Below are 18667 nucleotides of genomic sequence, written 5' to 3'. Positions count from 1 at the left end.
TCTCTGGACTGCTTTGTTATTACACCAGTTTTCATACCTCCATAGTCTTGATAGGGATTCCTACAAAATTGAACTGTGAAAGCACATCTGCTTTCTCTTTACAAATTTTACTTGCTCATATAGTTATATAGAGAACTCAAATTTATGTCTTTATTATAATAAGGAAACATAAGCCAGATAAAACAAGATTTAAAAATAATTTTAGGAGTTTTTACAAAAAGTTTTGGTCTGTTTGGTAATGATGCTTTATTTTTGAAGGAAATGCTAAATGTTTACTTGAAGTATGTTTCAGGGTGGTAGTATTTTGGGAGTTACAGTCATATTCAATTGATTTTCTGTGATTCTCTGACCTCTGTGAAAGCTGGTTGGAGTAGGATGCACAGTTCAAAACGTTTAATGTGAGACAGAGTCCAATTGTGTAAAGAAATTGGACTAAAATTAGGTTCAAATCAGCTCAGTACAGCCCACGTTCTGCCTCATTGCCAGATTAGTAATAGGAAACTGAAAAACACTCACAGTGGTTCTGTATTTAATGTTACCATTCTGCAACAGAAGGAAGCACTGCAGAATGTGTTGCTACCACTTACCTTTTGAGGAGTGATTACAGCATAAAATGATAAAACCTCCTTTCTTTCAAGTCATGTCCTTCACCACCAAGATAAATTTTGGGTTATTTGTATATTCATGGCTTATTTCTAAATTGTTTTCCACTAAGTCTACTGAGTGAACTACCCCATGTACTTCACACACTCTTAAAAGAAAAGAAAATGGATAGAAGTTGCCAGAGACTTTGTTTTTATTTAGGAGCATGTTAAAAAAAAAATTATGCCACAGCTTTGGTTGACTGGAATGATGTGCATACTTAAACAGTATTTTTTTAAAAATAGTAAACAAGTACATTCAATTGTGCGCAAGACCAACACTGTGAATAACACAATTACACTACAGAAAATGAAATGTTTTAAGTATATAGCTGTGAAACCCTTCATATTTTTGGTATTTAACCAGCATTTTTAGAATTAAGTCTGCTGAAGCCATTTCATGTGTGGTAAACACTGAAAACAGATCCTATGGAGAAATGAATGTAATTATAGTTGCAAGGGCTCTGGAAACGAGGAAGAGCCCTACTTAAAAATATTACTTGAAAGTGATGTGTTCTGCAATTTAAATGTGAAAGGAATTATCCAACTTGTAGTTTGTGAAATCTGTTATTAATAACCAGCCACCTGAACTTACAAAAGGGGACATTATTTTCATTGATTTGGGATAATTATGATTATTCAATAATTTTTCATGCCACAGATAAAAACACAAGAACTGCTGAGACTGGATAATTCTCTGCACAACCCAGTAACTCACAGTTCCACTGACTTAATAATGCTTTTCACAGCTCTTATAAAAAATCCAACCAAACCCATTAAAGATTTCACATGAGAGTTGTTGCCAACCACCTAGATTGGAAGGAGAGAGGTACGAAAATTCCCAGGCTATGATGAATCCTGAGTATTTTGTAACAGTAAGCACTGAGTTCTGGTAGACCACAGTCTCTCTCTACTCTGAAGGGATGATAATAAAGCGTCGATGGAATATTTATTATTTTTAGGATAAACTTACTAGCAGACCAGCTGTAACCATTTATCTTTTTACAAAACCTGCTTTTTAGTATCACCTTTTTGTAGAAACATATGGCAAGGCAAATAAAACTGTCTTTTTAGTAAACAAAAGAAGGTTATATGTTTTTATCAAAAAGACAGTTTTATCCACTGGATGATATACAGGTACCTGTATACAAGCATGTATACTAAACAACAAAAGAGAAGGTGTATTTGAATGTTACAGGTCTGATGTAAACACAGAATAGAAGTAAGAACAGTCAAAAGTGACAATACATTAACTCACTCCATCATGCCTAATTATTGCAGCATACATGATACAAAATAATTCAAGTGCAGAAAATATCTGCTTATCTTCAAAACCAGGCAAAAGTGATCTCTTTGGAAATGCAGTTAAACTAAAAAAAAAAGCTTCTAGCCAAGATGCATGTTACATTTCAGCCCATGAAAGAAATTCACTGGGAGATTATAAACTCCTGAAAATAGAAGCTTATAATAACAACAGACAATGCCTTTGTTACACTAATATCAACAGACCCACTGTAACACATACCACTGCATTGGTATTTTCTTTTTGTACAGGTTTACAGTAAATATTTGAAGACACTGAAGAGGTTCAGGTGCAGCTTTTCAACTAAAGGTGTGTATTTCAAATTGATATATATATTTCCTGAAATGTTTTAGAAAATAAGAAAAAGATATTTGACCTAAATATGTAGTGTGCACACTAGTTAACCACGTATAAACTTAAAAGTCTTACGTGCACTATGCACTGCAGACATGAATGGCTTTTGAAAGCTCAGTAATTTAGCTGAACACACGCTAATGAACTGTTTAAAAAGTTGCTTCCAGTTTTGTCTTATCAACTTCAATCCTTTTCCGAAAGAGTTTCACCACTAAATTCTACATCTAGTGAGACCTCTTCAAGAGACAGCTTAACATTTGAAACAAAAGACCCAGGGGCAGCTGTAAAGGTAAAGAAAAAAAGTATTAGGTTTTACACTTAAGAATATCCATACTAAAAAGCATCAAAAGCAAGAAGAATGCAAGTTACCTAGCATAGAAACACACACAAAGTTACACTGCGTCTAATGAAACCAGAAACGCCATGTGATTTTTTTCTAGAAGCCCTCTAAACAGCACAACCATCCAAAAGCAGTGTAGCTGGCCAACAGTTCAGACTGAATGTACTGATGATTGACTACATCATCATGTTACTGGCAGCTTTAGACAGAACCTGGTCACAGAACTCTATGGTATATGTTCAGAAAACATCTTGGAAATTCTGCCATTTGAATAAATAGATTTCCTTGGCTTGTCTTATGTGGGAGAGAGCTGGAAATACTGTCATACTTCAAAACAAAACCCCATGAATTTTCAGGCCATAGAAATTCTTTCAAACACTTCAGAGGATAAGAGAAAGTAACTAGTAACGCAGTTTTACTGCTAAAACTATTTGTGGAATGCTATTGAGTTCTCGTTGACCCACAAAATGATTTCACTTACATAGACAGGGAACGTTAAGAAATAGCTGTGCTAAGAAATTATGTAATATGTAAGAAAGGATCCTACTGCTAGAAATAATGTAATCAAGTTAGCCATTCTGCCTCTGACAGAAGTTACTTACATAAGGATGGTTTCTCTATTGCTAGCCTTTCAGGCAAAGTTTCAAGTGGTGTTGGTTGAATTTTTGCAGGGGTATATGTATTTAAAGAAATTTTTCTTCCTGACAGTGGAATCATGTAAGTTGGAGAAGCTGAAATGGGGGTTGGGGGTGGGTGAGAAAAGATACACATCATGAATAACAAAAATACTCTCACCTGAATAAAACGTCAAAAATAGCAGCCAAAGAACTGTGTATCTGTCCAGCAATATGGATGCCACACTCACACAATCTACAGCTCAGCTGCTGATACTGGACTCTAGTGTCAATACTTCAAAGCGTGAAACACAAATCTAAAAATCTCCCTTTTACCTCAGAAAGTGACACAGTAACTTCATGCTGATTAGGCAGCTGATCCAAATTTCAGTAACAGCTGCCTTGCCAGAAGACCAAAAACATTAGTTCTCATAGGTTATAAAGACTGCACTGGATTAGGCATTTGTCCAAAATGCCTATGGGAAGTGCATGAAATACATTATTCTCTAGATAACTTCCAAACGTAAGAAAGCAGAAAGAGAGTAAAGCACCTATGACCTCAGTTCTATCAGGTCTAATTTCCAACCACTTTTTCGCAGAAAGGCGACAACCAGACCACCACAGAAGTATGAGTTTTTCAGAAGTATTTTTTTGTCTTGTGTACTCTAAATTCTGATTTTGAAAACACATAAACTTCCGACCCAGTGTAACAAATAATTTTAAATAGCTGAGAACTTTAAAATACCTGTAGGCCTCCTTGAGGTTTTTTTCAGTAACATCACTTTTCTTAAATGGTTTATCTTCCTTCTCAGATATAGAAGGCCTATCCTATCAAATTAGCTGCCAATTAAAATCTGAACTGTATAAAACCAAAATAACAGGGGGAAAAGGGAAAAATCCGATAACAGAAAGAAAAAGGAAAAATCCTAACAGCAAGGTAACCTTTGTATCAGTACTAGAAAGTATAAATTTTCTGATCAAAGCATGATTCTTTAGACATTTCCTCAGGAAGAACGATTTCCAGTCACCTGACACATGAATTATAAGCATCCTACTATGTGGTAAATCTGACCTAACTGAAACCATTTCCAGAGACACAGCAGTAGAATCACAATCTGAAGTCACCTTCCCAGAGACACACACATGGATAGAATTCAGTTTGCGTTTCATTTCAAGATCACTTAAACATTACACATGCAGCAAAACCTACTAAAAAACTAAGTAACTGCAAGGCATTCCAAGGGTGAAAGCCCAAGTAATACTGAAAGAAGCAGGAAATAACCGTTCTAAGATGTAAAAGGCAACACTGCTCTGCTGAGGCTACTGCCAGTACAACAGTATAAAGCTGAAAATACTGCATGCTCACTAAAAAGCATTCCTTGTAATTCAGCTCACAGTGTGGGCAGTATGGATTAATTCTCAATGTGAGGAAATAAACCCATTACGATTTCTTTAAAACCTTAATTACTACCCCAGCTGGGGTTAATTCCATGAAAGTGTTCACACTGCAAAAGTTAAAATTATGGTTTATATACATATTTCTTTTTTTTAAAAGCAGTATTCTTAGTTTACGTGTTAGCTGTAAAATACTGGAAAGATTAACGAAACAATATTTAACAATTTAAAGAGAAAATAATTACAAACTAAAATCAGTACATGTCTCCTGTGGATTTTCCCTTGATGGAGCAGCAACAGATGCAAGAAATTCATCCACCTGCTTCAGAGACAAGGAGTTGTGTAGAGTTTCCAAAGGGCAAATAGAAGGCACCATGGAATATAGTTCAAACCCTGAAAGAAAAATAATAAAAGAAAAAAAGATTTCCAAACATAAGACAGGATTTAAGCTATTGTATAGACAAGTATTAAAGCATCATTAGAAGTACTTATTTTAAATCAGCACATGCAGACATAGTACTCTTGAAATCATGGACACCACATATTCCAGGAGTTGGAATAAGATGTGCCAATTTTCAGGGCATACTCAACTAAAGGTACCATGTAACATACCATGGGATACAAATCCCATGTACACATAAAGTGGTCTTCAAACATTACAGCTGTGCTCTACTACCAAATCAGTTCACGAAAATAACTTTCCTCCAAGACATACTTAGGAAATCACTAAAAAAAACACCCCAAAACAACCAGTCAGGAAATGACAGGATTTCTCCTACTCATTCTGATACCTGCACAGCACTAAATAGGTAACTCATTCATGCAAGTAAAACAGGATAGCTATATTGTCAACTGTTAGCAAACAAGAGCTAAAAATGCTACAAATTCCAAGAAATAAATTGCAGAATCCACATTCTATCATCTTCAGTATTCCGCGAAAACAAACTGTTGCCTTCAATATCAAAAGAAAACCGCTGTTAGCACTTCTGTACCTTAAGGTTACATGTTTTAACTTTGTAAAACAGATTTACACCTACCTTTATGCATTTAAAAACAGTACTTAAAAGACTAGAAATTTAATATATTAGAACAGGTAAGTACAGCAACCCAAAATCTAAAAATTTATTGGACTCTGCTTTTCTGCATTAGTATTGATCATACACCAACCATGCATATCAATTATTACTAACATACTAAAAAGCATTTAAACTTCTTGGAAAAAAATCCCCTGCAGTTCTCTAAGGTGATGCAAGTTTGATAACTCAATGGAAAGCTCTTCATCCAATTGCATTTCAGTAGAGGAAAGTATATCCATTAGCGTTTTCAACATACAGCTGTAACATTACAACTTTGCAAATCAATATTGTAAATTTACAGTGGCTACAATTTTAAGATTTCTAAATGAAGAAACAATAGTGAATGAAATAATGTTTAGAATTTCAGTTCAAGGTACATTTATTAGAGATAGCATTATGATTGTGAACTGTTCTCTCCCCTAAAATAATAAGCATCAATATTCCTGTGATATCCACTATTCCCCATTCACTCCCCATTTATTGTTTTGCATAGAGAAGGTAACTGAACAGAATTTCAACCCTCAAATATCTGTATGTATACTTGGAACCACCTTGGCCATACTCAAATTTGAGGGACAGTTGCTTCAAATATACAGTCAACTGAAGTGTATTTATGTCAGCTTCACTTACATTACAAATAAAATGTTGCATTTCATGGAGACTCGGTCTTTATGTACAAAAGAAACACCACCACATACTTAATTTCTGTTTTCCTATAAAGGCAGTAGCTAAGCTTCAGTGTAAGCACTAAGATGTTTGGCATACATATTAATGTCCTAAATAACTATGCATGCATGCAAAGCGCAAACCCTTTCTTTGCATTACAATAAAATACAAGATTTCTCTTTACTTTAGTAAATAGTAAATAGTGACAGAATAGTCACTATCACTTGAATGAGGATTTTTTTTTTTTAATTTTGCAAAGAACATAGTGGGACAATGTCAGGTTAACTTTTTTAATAATACTGTTATAGAGCAGTTTTACTGGAGACTAAAAAGGAATTTCAAAATACACCCATACCCTTCAAAAAAAGAAAAGAAAACATTTTTCTTCTTTCAGGAATTTTCCCTCCATAGGCTTTTGTTCAGTTTTGACAATTCTGCTATCAGATAGCCATATCCCAGCATGTTGTTGTAGTATCTTTGCATCTAAGGGGTATGACTAAAAAGATACCCTGGAAATCTATCTGCAGTGTTTTATTTGAATATTTTATGATAAATATTTTATGATGTTATGAGAAATAGATTTGAATATTAATGATGAAGCCTGACAGTATCCCTTTTAAAAAGCTGTTTCTGTAAACTAACAGCCTTTGAGCTTAGGCTATCTTTATTCTTAAAGCTCTGTCCTCATCAAAAGGCAAGACAATGAAAGGGTTAACGCAGCATCTCAAAAAGCCACCCTGCTGTCTTACATTTAGAAGCTATAGAGACATACCACTGGAGCCTAGAAATTCCACAGAGGAAATGGACCAGCACCTAAAGAGGTGTGGGTTCTGCAGAGGCCCAGAAAATAAGGTAAAGCACTGTCAGAAGATACTTGTTTCACCATGTTCCTTGAACTAAAGATGGGGGGTAGTCTGAAATGAGTTAAGAGGGTGTGGTAATAACATAAAAACCAAGAAAAAACAGAGTGAAAGGGACAAGGAGAATCAAAATGATAGTCCAGAGGACAGACAAAACAACATCAATGTTCTTATGTTAGTGGAGAACCCTTGGAAACCTGAAATATACTTAGGTTTCATAGGAGCATGCATTAATCTTGTAAAAGATGTGTGGTAAAACTGTATTAAATCAATCAGAACAATCAATGCATTCATTAAAAGCAATTTAGACTCTTTTTTAAAGAATGCAGTCACAAAAAGGTAGTGCTAAATGGAACATAAAGTAATCATATTAGACGCTGATACTAAAATGCAGCTCTTTCTTTCTAACCTTTTATACTTTGGAAATACTTGGTTTGAATCTAAAGATTAAAAAATGGACTCCTAACTTCCCTATTTGGAACAGCACACTAGAATTGGCTGTTTAGATCAAGACTGTGTAGCCTCAATAGTATTAATTCAGCTTTACTACAGCAGTTTCCCTTCAAGAAGCACTGCAGTGCAAAAAGTCACTATGGATTCCAAATTAATGTAATAAAGGACTACTTTGCTTCTCAGCAAAGCCAAACAAAAACTCAGCCCTTTTTTTAACCTTGTTTCTAATCGAATATATTTCAAATCTAACACAAAAATGCTGATGATTTCCACTGCAGTTTCAGTAATATGACCATCACTGTACTCAGCTAGCAGTCATATACACTTTAAAACTGCAATTAAGGAATCTGGAAAAGCTATGTTAAGATCTGGTGGATACTGAAGACAGTCTACTTTTCATGAACAGGATACATTTTGGGCCTATTTAATCATGTAGAAAGGTATGTACAAAATATTGTGCTAAGGAAGAAAAAGACATACCTCTGTCCTGTGTGTTAAACCAGACTTTTTTGTAACTATGGTAGACTGAAGACAAGTTAACTCTCGCTCTTAAAGCTCAAGAGGTCAATGTAACCAACAGACAGCAATCTTGCTGTGATTTTTAGTGCAATATTTAAGTAATTTGCACATCTGATGAACAGAGAAGTACGATAAGGTAAAATAAATTGTTGTCTGATGATAAATATAGCAATTTAGCAGGAATGGAACCAAAGCTCTGCTTTAGTTTTTTAACTTGGCATCACTTCAAGAAGATAGTCATAAATGCCAGTTGTCAATTCATTGATTTGTTTTAGAATCAGGAGGCTCAGGGAAACTCAGGATTTTAGAACCAGGAGGCTCAGCAGGAACAAGACAAAGAAGCAGCAGCAGCTATCAAGAAGTGTATGTCCAATAAAGATCAGATTTAATTCCGGTTTTATCTTGTACCATACATTCTGATCACAGAAGAAATTGGGGAGAATAATTTATTACAGAGATCATGATTAACAGTAGAACTTCAATTTTTTTAAGGATTTTTCTAAGGAATGAATTTTGATGTTGTATTTATACTAATGAATGGTAAAGAAGGGATTTAGGATATCTAATGATTACAAATATATTTGGAGTTGTGTTTGAAGTTAGGAACGACAGACGGCTGGATGATACTGTACACCCCGTGTTTGAAATAAAAATAAAAGGGATGAAGCAAGGAACCTTCTGTTTTTGTTTTTGTTTTTTAAAATAAAAGCAAAACGTACCATTGGTTGGGTGTCGAGCAAATGAGATAGAAAACCTTTTAACAGCAGAACCGCGTGTGGTGTCTGAGAAAGAGAAAAACAGGTACCTGAAATTTGTAACAGCTACCAAAAGAGGGACATTTTTAAAAAGGAAAGAAAGAACAAAAAAGAAAAGATGAGAAGGTATTAGAACTGAGTGGCATGCAGAGGGGACCAAGGAAAAGGGCTAAAATCTAAATAAGGGTTAAAAAGAAGAAATTTTGGATTGCTGGTAACTACTAGATGTGTAATGAAGTGTATGAAAACAAGCAGAATGAGCTGGTGATTCTGGCATACAAGGTTATATCAGGTTAGAGGAGAACACTGAGTAGTGAACTGGGGGGAAAACAGTATGAATACTGTTTCACCTCAGAGTTATAAAGGTGTGCTTTGGCATCTTTACAGTCTGAAATCGAGTGAGAGAGTTTCTTCTCTACCCTGGATTATCCAAAACTAAAAATCTCCTGCTCCATTGTAATCCAACCCCCACCGAAAAAAGGTCAGGAATCCTAAAATTTTCATTGTCAATACTTAACTTATTAGTTTATAATTTCTTTAATTCCTTGTATATGCTCCAAGTAATTAATTTCATTTCAAGATCAATATGTAATGATAAAACCTGAAGTTTAAAATGAAAAAATAATTTTAAACCTGAAATTTCAGTTTACTTAAAAAAATGCACTTCCTGAAATCTCCTGGCACGCATTACAAGTCTGTGAGCTCTAGTGTTCATTTCAAGACAGAAACACGAATTAACTATGCTATTAAGTTAAATATAAGCAAGCTACGGGCAATAAAGAAGCAACAGAAACTCTATTAATACTAAGGCAAAGGATTGTAGGATTCCATTAAAATCAGTAACCTAGGACTTATCTTTAGAAGTTTAATGTGGCACATGGGTTTGTGTGCGCATGTGCGAGAGTGTGCACATACCATCTATGAAGCCAGAAGAAGTCAGCTTTTTACGATGAGTACGAGCATAATCCTGTAGGTTAGGTGCACTTGAAGAACCCCCGAGCACTGAGGTGCTAAACAGGCCCGCACAGTGAGACCCTGATGGGAGTTAGAGAAAATACATACAACAACCAGGTGTTCGTCCATTCACATTGGGGACGCATGCAGCATGCAAGCACATGGCTCTTACCACACAAAAGGCAGCTTTTGGCAGTGCCTTGGACAGGTTCACAATATGCTTGTAATGTCAGAGTGGTACTTGTAGGCTGAAACTATCATAATTTATTGTGCTTCTACTCATGACACAGCACCCTCTGCTACATGTGCAAAGAGGGGACTGGCTTTAACAAAGTGAGTCCTTGTCCTGTTTTCACTTTTGGTAAAGAAAAGTTACCAGTTAGCATCAATGTAAACATAACCAAAACAACAAAATAAAACCAAGATGAAGATGATATGAAAGTTGTGTGTTTTAAAACCGGCGGTTCTGAAACAAATATAAACTGAAAAATACTGCTCATTGCTTTAATCCAAATCAACTTTTGAAATGTCAGACTGCAATGAAGTACTTATGCATTTCTTGAGCCTTAATATGGAAATCTTCCTCTTCTAACCCCAACAAAATGTTACCCAAATTGGAAATACTATATTCGTATTTCAGCTACCATAATTGACAGTAAGTTGAAAATACCTAAAAGTTCCATCAAATTTAGCTTGATTTCCTTTCCAGAGAAGACTTTTGTACATCTCTATGAAAGTGGGAGTACTTTTGTTACAACTCATACACTCCTGCCACTAGGATGGGAGTTTTAACGAATCACTGAAAGCCACAGACAGAAATATAAACATAATTTTTATAGCCATCTACCACAAATGAAATTTACGTACAACAATGAACAAAATGGAAAAAAATGTTGCTTTTTTTTTCCTTTAGTTTTGACTACTAGTTGAAAGGAGAAGTGGTTTTTCACTCAGAACTTATCTTTTACATTTTAGATAAGTAGCAGCAGATTTTTTGTGAAAATCAACTCTCTCTTCAGGGATACTTCCTTTCATCACTTTTAATGACCCAGTGAGGGGAAACATTAGTAGCACATGTGACCAATCACAGGCAAGATAAATTGGTGCCAGGCCTGTGGCAAAAGCCTTTCACGCCAAATGTAATACCTTAACCTACACACAGAAATACATCAACTTCCACAAGCCATATTGTGTCACACATTGGCAAAAGAAAAGTTATTTAACTTTAGCAAGCACACAATATAAACAAGAGCACCTGATGTATGCATTTTACTAAGGGAAAAATATAATAGGGAGAAAAGTATCACAGAAAGATTAGACATACAAAAATTACAATATTTACAAAGAAAGTAAAAGCTACTTCTAAGTCTATGCATGTAGCTTATGCATTTTTTACACTTCATTTTTCCCATGAAAAGACACACTTAAAGAAAAAAATGCAATGTTGATTTACAGTAGTGCACAATTTCATGTTTTTACATACAAGACATGTATGCCTGTTTCAAAGAAGCAACAGAAAAGCACCACTTGAATTAAAAGAATTTGAAATAATTAATTGAATTATAGCATGATTCATTCCAATGCTGAAAGGAAGAAACTGATTTTAGGAGAGGGAATGTGTACAAAACCCCTGATATTATCAAGAAACTTGAGGTTTGTTCCCCATCCCCCTCCCCCTTGATGAAACAGCTTCAGTTCCATCAACTGCCCACAGTAGGAAAGGTTGATCTTCAAGAAAAGTGTTTTAACAGTTTCCAGTGCAGGCCGTTTCAATTCAAAGATTCTTGCAAAACCCAAAAGCTCAGTCATGAATTACATTATCTTAAAAATATACTTTATGTTAAAAATGATCCTGTGTACCTGTTGCGACCAGTACAGAGTCAGTAGTGTGAACAATGTCAAATAATTTTCTCTATTAAACTTTTGCTGCAGAAAAATTGCCCTGTTCATATGCAGACACTAGGCATATATTACTGGTAACATGTACTACGGGGTCTTGTTAACATAAAAGCTATTCAAAGAATGTACAACTGTACAGAACAACGGGCAGGTGGAAAGCTGCTAACATCAAACAAAATTTCAATTGTAGGCACATACCTAGACCACTCTGCTTTTGTTCCAGAATAGTTCTCGGTGTTCTTAAGTTACTATTGCTTTCTGATAGGACCTGGATATAAAAAACAGAAAAATAAGGGAAAGTAGAACAGCAGCATGAAACATCCATTTAACTTGATACAGCAGCCTGTTTCAGACATACAAATGTTAATAAGCTGTATGATAAGTGTTAGTAAAAATATGTAAAGGAAACATGAAAGATCATGCAATATCCCCTTCTGAAGGGAGTCCATTTCACATATGAGTTCCTTGCAATGAAGTGGTGCAAAGCAAGCATTCAGAATGAGAAAGGACACAGACCAAGACCAATATGAGAACAGACATTTGAGACATTTTATTTCATTTTACCAAACGCACTCTCCTAAACTGCGCCTGTATTGAAAAAAGGAGGGGAGGGAAGGAAAGACAGACAAGCTATTGAGGACACCATACAATCACTGATCCATGCATGGGCTCAATCAGTGTAATCTTCAGATGCTCACAGCCTTTACTGATATAAACTTTTCCTATGTAAATAGTTTTAGAATTTTCCACAATAAAAAGAAATTATGAAAATTTTCAAAGAAAAAGGATATGGTTAACAGAACACCATCCATTGTTATACATGTAAACAATATTTTGACATACTAAACAATCTTTAGATCTTCACTCATACTTCAAAAGAAAATTTACTGTTTCTTTTTTTTCCTGCCTTCCCCCCACAACATTTAGGAAAATCTTCAAAATATTGTACAAGTCAATGGATGATGTCCCGTGTTGGGAGTTTCAGATACCTCCAGATACAGAAGGCGAGAATTATTAGTGCTAGAGTTTTTTCCCTGCAATAGTTAATACCAGGCCACTGAAAATATGATATATGCAAAACAAGTTTTGAATAGCAGTATGAAGTACCAAATAATTATTTGATATGGTATTGGTTGCAATTATTAAAAAAAAAAAAAAAGTTTTTCAATTTACCTACCACCAAATTAATCAATGCTGTTTTTAAAGTCTTAAAGGACAACTAAACCAAAGCAGAAGTCTGTTTCATTAGGCAGTAGACTAAGTCTTTTTTACTGTGATAACATTTGTAATTCCTATAAAGAAACCAAATTTTTAGGAAAATGTATGGCACATTTAGTGGAAAAACATGCACTTGCTCTTTTTCCCCCCAAACATTCTCGGGAACTGATTTTAACAAGTGGACAATTTCCTTCAAACATAATCCATAACAAGGGATTAGATGTCCTTAAAGACAGTTCGTTGTTGCTTGGAATGCATAATAATGTTTAATGAAGTAAAGTTTAAAAACCTGTTGCCATGAGCCAAAAATACTGGATGTGAAAGCCAATGATTTAGGGGAGACAGGGGAAGAAGTGATTTGTTCCCCTGATCTGCGTCTTCGACGCCCAGTACCCACACCACTGGTGTAATGCAGCCAGGTACCAATACACTCTGGGCTAGACACACTCAGGGGGCTCTCTTCCTGGAAGTGAGAAAGGGGGCAAAAAACAGCAAAGCATGCAAAGTTAGATTCAACAGAGCCAAATGAACAGAAAAGAAAAAAAACCACTCTGCTTGCACCCTTTTATATACTGCTTTTAAAACTATTAAACAGCAAATAGGGAAGATTAATAGTACAATATTAGGAACTTAATAGTTCCACTTCAATCTTTTCATCCAATTATATCTTTTAATATAACACTTCAATCAAATTTCTGGTAGACTAGTTATTAGACATGAGAGATAAGTAATTCTTATCAATAATTGATTTATAATTTTAAGAATTTCTCACATGTTGGAAACAGAACATCTGTTATCCTTGACACACTGTTTAATAGTTTCCCCCCTCTAAGTACATTCAACTTTCCTATTTATTACTTAAAAGTTTTCATTTCTAGCCTATAACCTTATCTGAAAGACTCTTCATTTTTAGAACTGCTTTTCAGACTTTACAGCTGACTCACTGGTAGTAGCACCAACCTGACTGGTAATAGTTTTCCAACCTCAAAAAAGCCCTAAAAATTATCTGATGGTGGACACCTATTAAGACTTCAAGGGAGGACAGTGTCAGGCTAAGAGTCTCCCATTTCCTACATCATTACGTATCATTAGCAATCAAGTTTTTTAGCAATACATAATTTGGTTTTCAACGCCAATGAGCTTTACTTTCATGTTTTACCGTTAGAACTCTGCTTTTTTTTTTTTTATTTTCATGACTCAATCAGTTGCAATTATTCTGCAAATATTGCTGACTACGCCCCAGATTAAAACTTCCATGTAATCTCACACCTGACAGTGTGCTTTCAAGTAAATGGACACAGGTGAAGAGAGAATTCCCTTATAAGAAAACAAACCAAACCAAAAAAAAAAAGGTTCAAGGCAGTTGCAGTTTAAGTTGTAATGACTGTCTTTAAACACTTCAAAATACCTTTGGTTTAAATATTCCAAATACTGGTTTTGCAGATTTCAGTAGGCCAGATGAAACCTCCAATTTTATTCTTTCAAAAACCTTTCATAGTGTATGTTTTCTTTGTATCAGCTATTTTCTTCCAGCAAATAAACAAGCACTGAATGCTAAAACACATCTATCTGAACATAATATATAGCTATACAGTCAAAATTTAGCTATTTTCATGTTATTGATACCTTTTGAAAGTAACTTCTACGTAATTTACGACAATGAAAATGATTAAAAGTTTGAAGTAATAGACTATTAAGTTGTGTGTATGTGAACTCATAACTAGGAGGGGAGTTTGCATGATCATAGTGAAAACAGCTTTTAAAAATAAAAAAATACTGATGTTGTGAGCATTTGTTTATGATAAAACTTGGAAATAGAAAATGTAAGACATTGACATTTATTATCTCTGTTAATTTATGGAAGTCGTGAAGTTATACAGATATCCTTATAGAAGGGAACCATGCATCTTTTTCTCTCCACACTACCAATAACCAAGTTACTTGCAAATCTGTAATACTTTCATTGCACACAAACAGCCCATTCCCAACACAGATATGAAAGGAAAAGCTTTTGGTGTGAATCTTCATTTCTGATGGTTTTAAGCAACTGAAAATGAGGCAATAAGAAGCTGTTAGTCTGCTCCTAGCATTAATATCACAGAAGTGCCACTATGCACCATCTGAAGCTTTGCCACTCAACCACAGAAATGGTATCAGTGATACTGCCGTGCATCCTGCAACCCCCGTGACATTAAAGCTGTGTCTGTGAAGCACACCTAAATGTCATAGCCTTCAAGACAGGAGACTAGACTGTTCAAGATGTGATCTAAAGAATTAATGAAGCACAAACCCCACCCACTTAAAAAAAGCTTCCAGTTTATTCTCTTACCTTCAAATGCTTGACAAGTGGAGTTACTTTCACTCCACGTGAAAGCAAATACAGCAGAAGACATGTCTCTCACCTTCTGTACCTCCCCTACCACCCCCAATCCCAACATTCCCTCTCAGCATGATCACCCTGAAGGTTTGTTTAATTCCCAATAGCAGCTGTCTTGTAAGGGTGAATACAAAATAATGTAAGTTAGTTTGAAGATGTAGGTTTAGATTGAAAAAATCTTCATTTTCAGGTATCAGCTTTTCTAAAATGGCTTAAAAAGAAAAAAGGAAATAAGTCTTATCACAAAATAATAATTCATTTAGGAAAAAAAAATTCCTTCAGACAAAATTACTGCCATGGAGGATTTCCCATAGAATAAGAACAACCCTTTTGTGAGACATAATATCATACTGGTTCTGTGTAATCAAAAGCAGAATTACATCTGGTTTTGTTTTGTTAAAAGTAAGCAAAAGTCATTTTCTGTGAAAAGACATTATCTGGAACATAAACACTTACTTCAACAGAACCAATCTTCCTGGATCTTGGAAGGGGTGACTTTCTGTGTATGTGAATTGGGTCTGAAACCATTGGCTTGAACATCACTACTGACCGATCTGCTTCATCTCTCTTAGGAGCGTGTGCCTCCTCATCACTATCATTTCTGTGAGAGGTTTTCCTTGAGCCTTCATTCTACAAACAATACATGATTAATTTTTAATTTAGCTGCACACCTTGCAACTTACAGACAGAAGTGTCTGTTAAATAAATCTTCTGTGAAAACATAAAGCCAGCTGACGTTAAAAATACAAGATGTAAATCAAGTATTACTGAACAAATTGCTCTAGACTATGTGTATTTGCTCCTAACCAGCCACATTATGATAGTGTGGTTCTAATTAACCACATTGCTCTGGCTGCATAGTAATATAATAAAATGCTGGCCCCACTAGTCAATAGAAGATTTCCAGTCAAGCTCAGCTTTCATTCATTTCTCAAAAAGGAGGTGGTAACTCCACAGACCCACCCATACCTCTTTGAAAAGTCCTTCTTCAACAATCAGTGTTCATAAACATGCCAAAATGCCTTACTTTAACTGAGTTGCCAGATACCATTGATGTGATACTGATGTTGGTACCACTTTTCTTACAATGAGTATTTCGTATTTCTAGCAAAAGCTCTGGCAAAGCCATAGAAGGACCAAATTACTTGTGTCCATTACCTCAGTGTCCATTCAAAATGGAACAACGCATTGGGACTGCCCATATTTTACTAAACATTTTTCTACCAAGACAAAAATCACATTTGTATTTTTTACTAAAAAAATTGCCAGCGTTTATTTTAGGTATGTCTGCATACAGAACTTCTGCTTTAAAGAAAAGGCCTAATTATTACCTCTCTGGAGGCAGGTCTGTATCCATATCCAGCTGGTAAATTTTTATCTTCCTCACAGCCTTTGGCTCCTGGACTAAAGTGCAGCTCTACGTGAAAACGTTCTTCTGAAGAAAGTTCCTGAAGGAAAATTATCAAGTAGGTTTATACTTTAATACACAGCTTAGCACGACTTGTTTCTGAAGAGATTTATCCATTTTAAATACCTTGTTTGGATCCTCATAAAGCATGATAACAATCTGTGTCATGTAATTCAGTTCATTGACAACATTTAAATAATCCATAGCTCGTTTCCATTGTTCATCTTTTGATTCCTTATGAAGAGGGGGGGAAGGGGGGAAAAACAACAAATAAAAACCAGCGATTTTCTTTAAAAAGACTGTTAGTTTCCCTTTTTCCCCATTTACACGGATTTTACATACAGACTAGAAGCACAAAGCTTTTCACAGCTAAGGAAAAAACAGATACAACCAGAAAAAAAAAAAGTGACTTATCAAATGAATGAAAAGTTGAGATCAGAACTTTTCATACTTTATTTCAATGTACCTTTCTTTCATGTTCTTTCACAAATGATGATATATGTCTTGTAGACAGAGACACTATTTTAAACTCCCCCGATGGCAAATGTTAAATCTTGCAATAAACTCAGTTCAGCTAGTATACTGTGGAAAGTGTTTCTAGATATTGCTCTGCCAGTCAAACAGAGTAAATGAAAGCTTCTAGTATGTAGATGAAATACAACCATCACATCCCAAACTGTTTAAAATGAGTATTCACCTATTTTCATGCTCTAGAAAAAATACTTCAAAGAAAACTTAAAAGTTTATCAGCCTAAACCTAGGAATGTATCTGCTGTAGCATATGTCACAGAGGTCTAGGATTAAAAATGCTTTTTGCCATCAGTGAGTTTAGTCATCTATTACCAGAAGAAAGCACGTCAATACAACCACTTAGAAAGTTAGTATATTAATCCAGCTCTATCTTAGAAGCAGCTGCATAGGCCTTGTAGTGCTGCGTTTAGCCTCTCCAAGAGGTCAGTTAGGTCATTTCTGAATCTACAGATCTTGTATTTTTTAGTCCTTTGTTTCAAAGCCAATCAGATGGAGAATAACGCACCTCCTTCAAGGTATTCTATGACAATGTAGGAAAGTAAGAGAACCCACTGAACAGGAGAAACTTCACATGACATGAGCCTTCTTCAGGTCAGGTAGGCAGGTCTTGACAATATGCCAATGGTCAAAAATAAGCAGCCAGTTCAAAAGTAAATTCAAGAGAACCCCAAATGATAACTTGAAGGAAAGAGAGTTACAAGAATTATAGGTGGCAATGTAAGACAAAAGAATGGGTTATCTGCCCTTTTAAAACCTCTTTGAGACCATAACATATACAGCTGATAACACCAATGGAAGTCAGCATCACTTCAAAGGGCGTGCTGATTTCCACCAATGTGAACACCAGCAATTTGAAATATGTCTCTGCATATACAATAGGAAATCAATTGTTTAAAAGTGTGATAGATTTCAAAGTCACTTAAGAAAATTAAGATTCCAATTAATACAGTCTTAGTTAGATTGAGTCCTTTTGGTTCCTTTAAAAATATCACAGCTTTAACAGGAAAAGTGTTCAACTTACATCACATAAGGCACCATAACGAAGGGTGGACAACAGGGAGTGGACATGACTCTCGCTGGTGAAATACAGCCGTGTACGAACATGGCGTTCAGGGGACATAACACCCCTGGAGTAACTTGAAAGAAAAAAAACCCACTTACTATCCCATAAGGAGATGCGTGCCTATTTTAGAGAAAGCTGTCAACAAATACTACTTATAAAATTATTATGAGCTAGTAGGACATTCCAAATATGAAAGCTATGGAATACTTCCATGAAGTATTACAGAAATTAATGTAACCAT

The 18667-nt window shown here is 35.2% G+C and overlaps 1 protein-coding gene across 10 annotated transcripts in view; it reads right to left on the bottom strand.

The window, feature by feature from the left end:
- Positions 1 to 774: 774 nt before the first annotated feature.
- PPIP5K2 (diphosphoinositol pentakisphosphate kinase 2) overlaps positions 775 to 18667 on the bottom strand; it is a 53177-nt gene continuing 35284 nt past the window's right edge. For 4 of the 10 annotated variants that reach the window (XM_080371115.1, XM_080371117.1, XM_080371119.1 and 1 more), the window contains exons 21-31: positions 18385 to 18499; positions 16959 to 17066; positions 16756 to 16872; positions 15881 to 16054; positions 13337 to 13510; positions 12028 to 12097; positions 9892 to 10011; positions 8941 to 9003; positions 4909 to 5040; positions 3241 to 3369; positions 775 to 2579 (exon numbers count right to left, since the gene is read on the bottom strand). In XM_080371115.1, coding sequence (XP_080227241.1) covers positions 2482 to 2579; positions 3241 to 3369; positions 4909 to 5040; positions 8941 to 9003; positions 9892 to 10011; positions 12028 to 12097; positions 13337 to 13510; positions 15881 to 16054; positions 16756 to 16872; positions 16959 to 17066; positions 18385 to 18499 — 1300 coding nt within the window. In that variant the 3' untranslated portion in view covers positions 775 to 2481. The remainder of the gene's footprint in view (positions 2580 to 3240; positions 3370 to 4908; positions 5041 to 8940; positions 9004 to 9891; positions 10012 to 12027; positions 12098 to 13336; positions 13511 to 15880; positions 16055 to 16755; positions 16873 to 16958; positions 17067 to 18384; positions 18500 to 18667) is intronic. The other 6 variants (XM_080371121.1, XM_080371120.1, XM_080371122.1 and 3 more) reach the window with 6 other exon arrangements.

The sequence above is a fragment of the Falco punctatus genome (genome assembly GCF_963210335.1).
Source record: "Falco punctatus genome assembly, chromosome: Z".
NCBI lineage: Eukaryota > Metazoa > Chordata > Aves > Falconiformes > Falconidae > Falco > Falco punctatus.
Note: the sequence above shows the minus strand (reverse complement) of the source record. Positions and strands in the feature narration are given on the sequence as shown.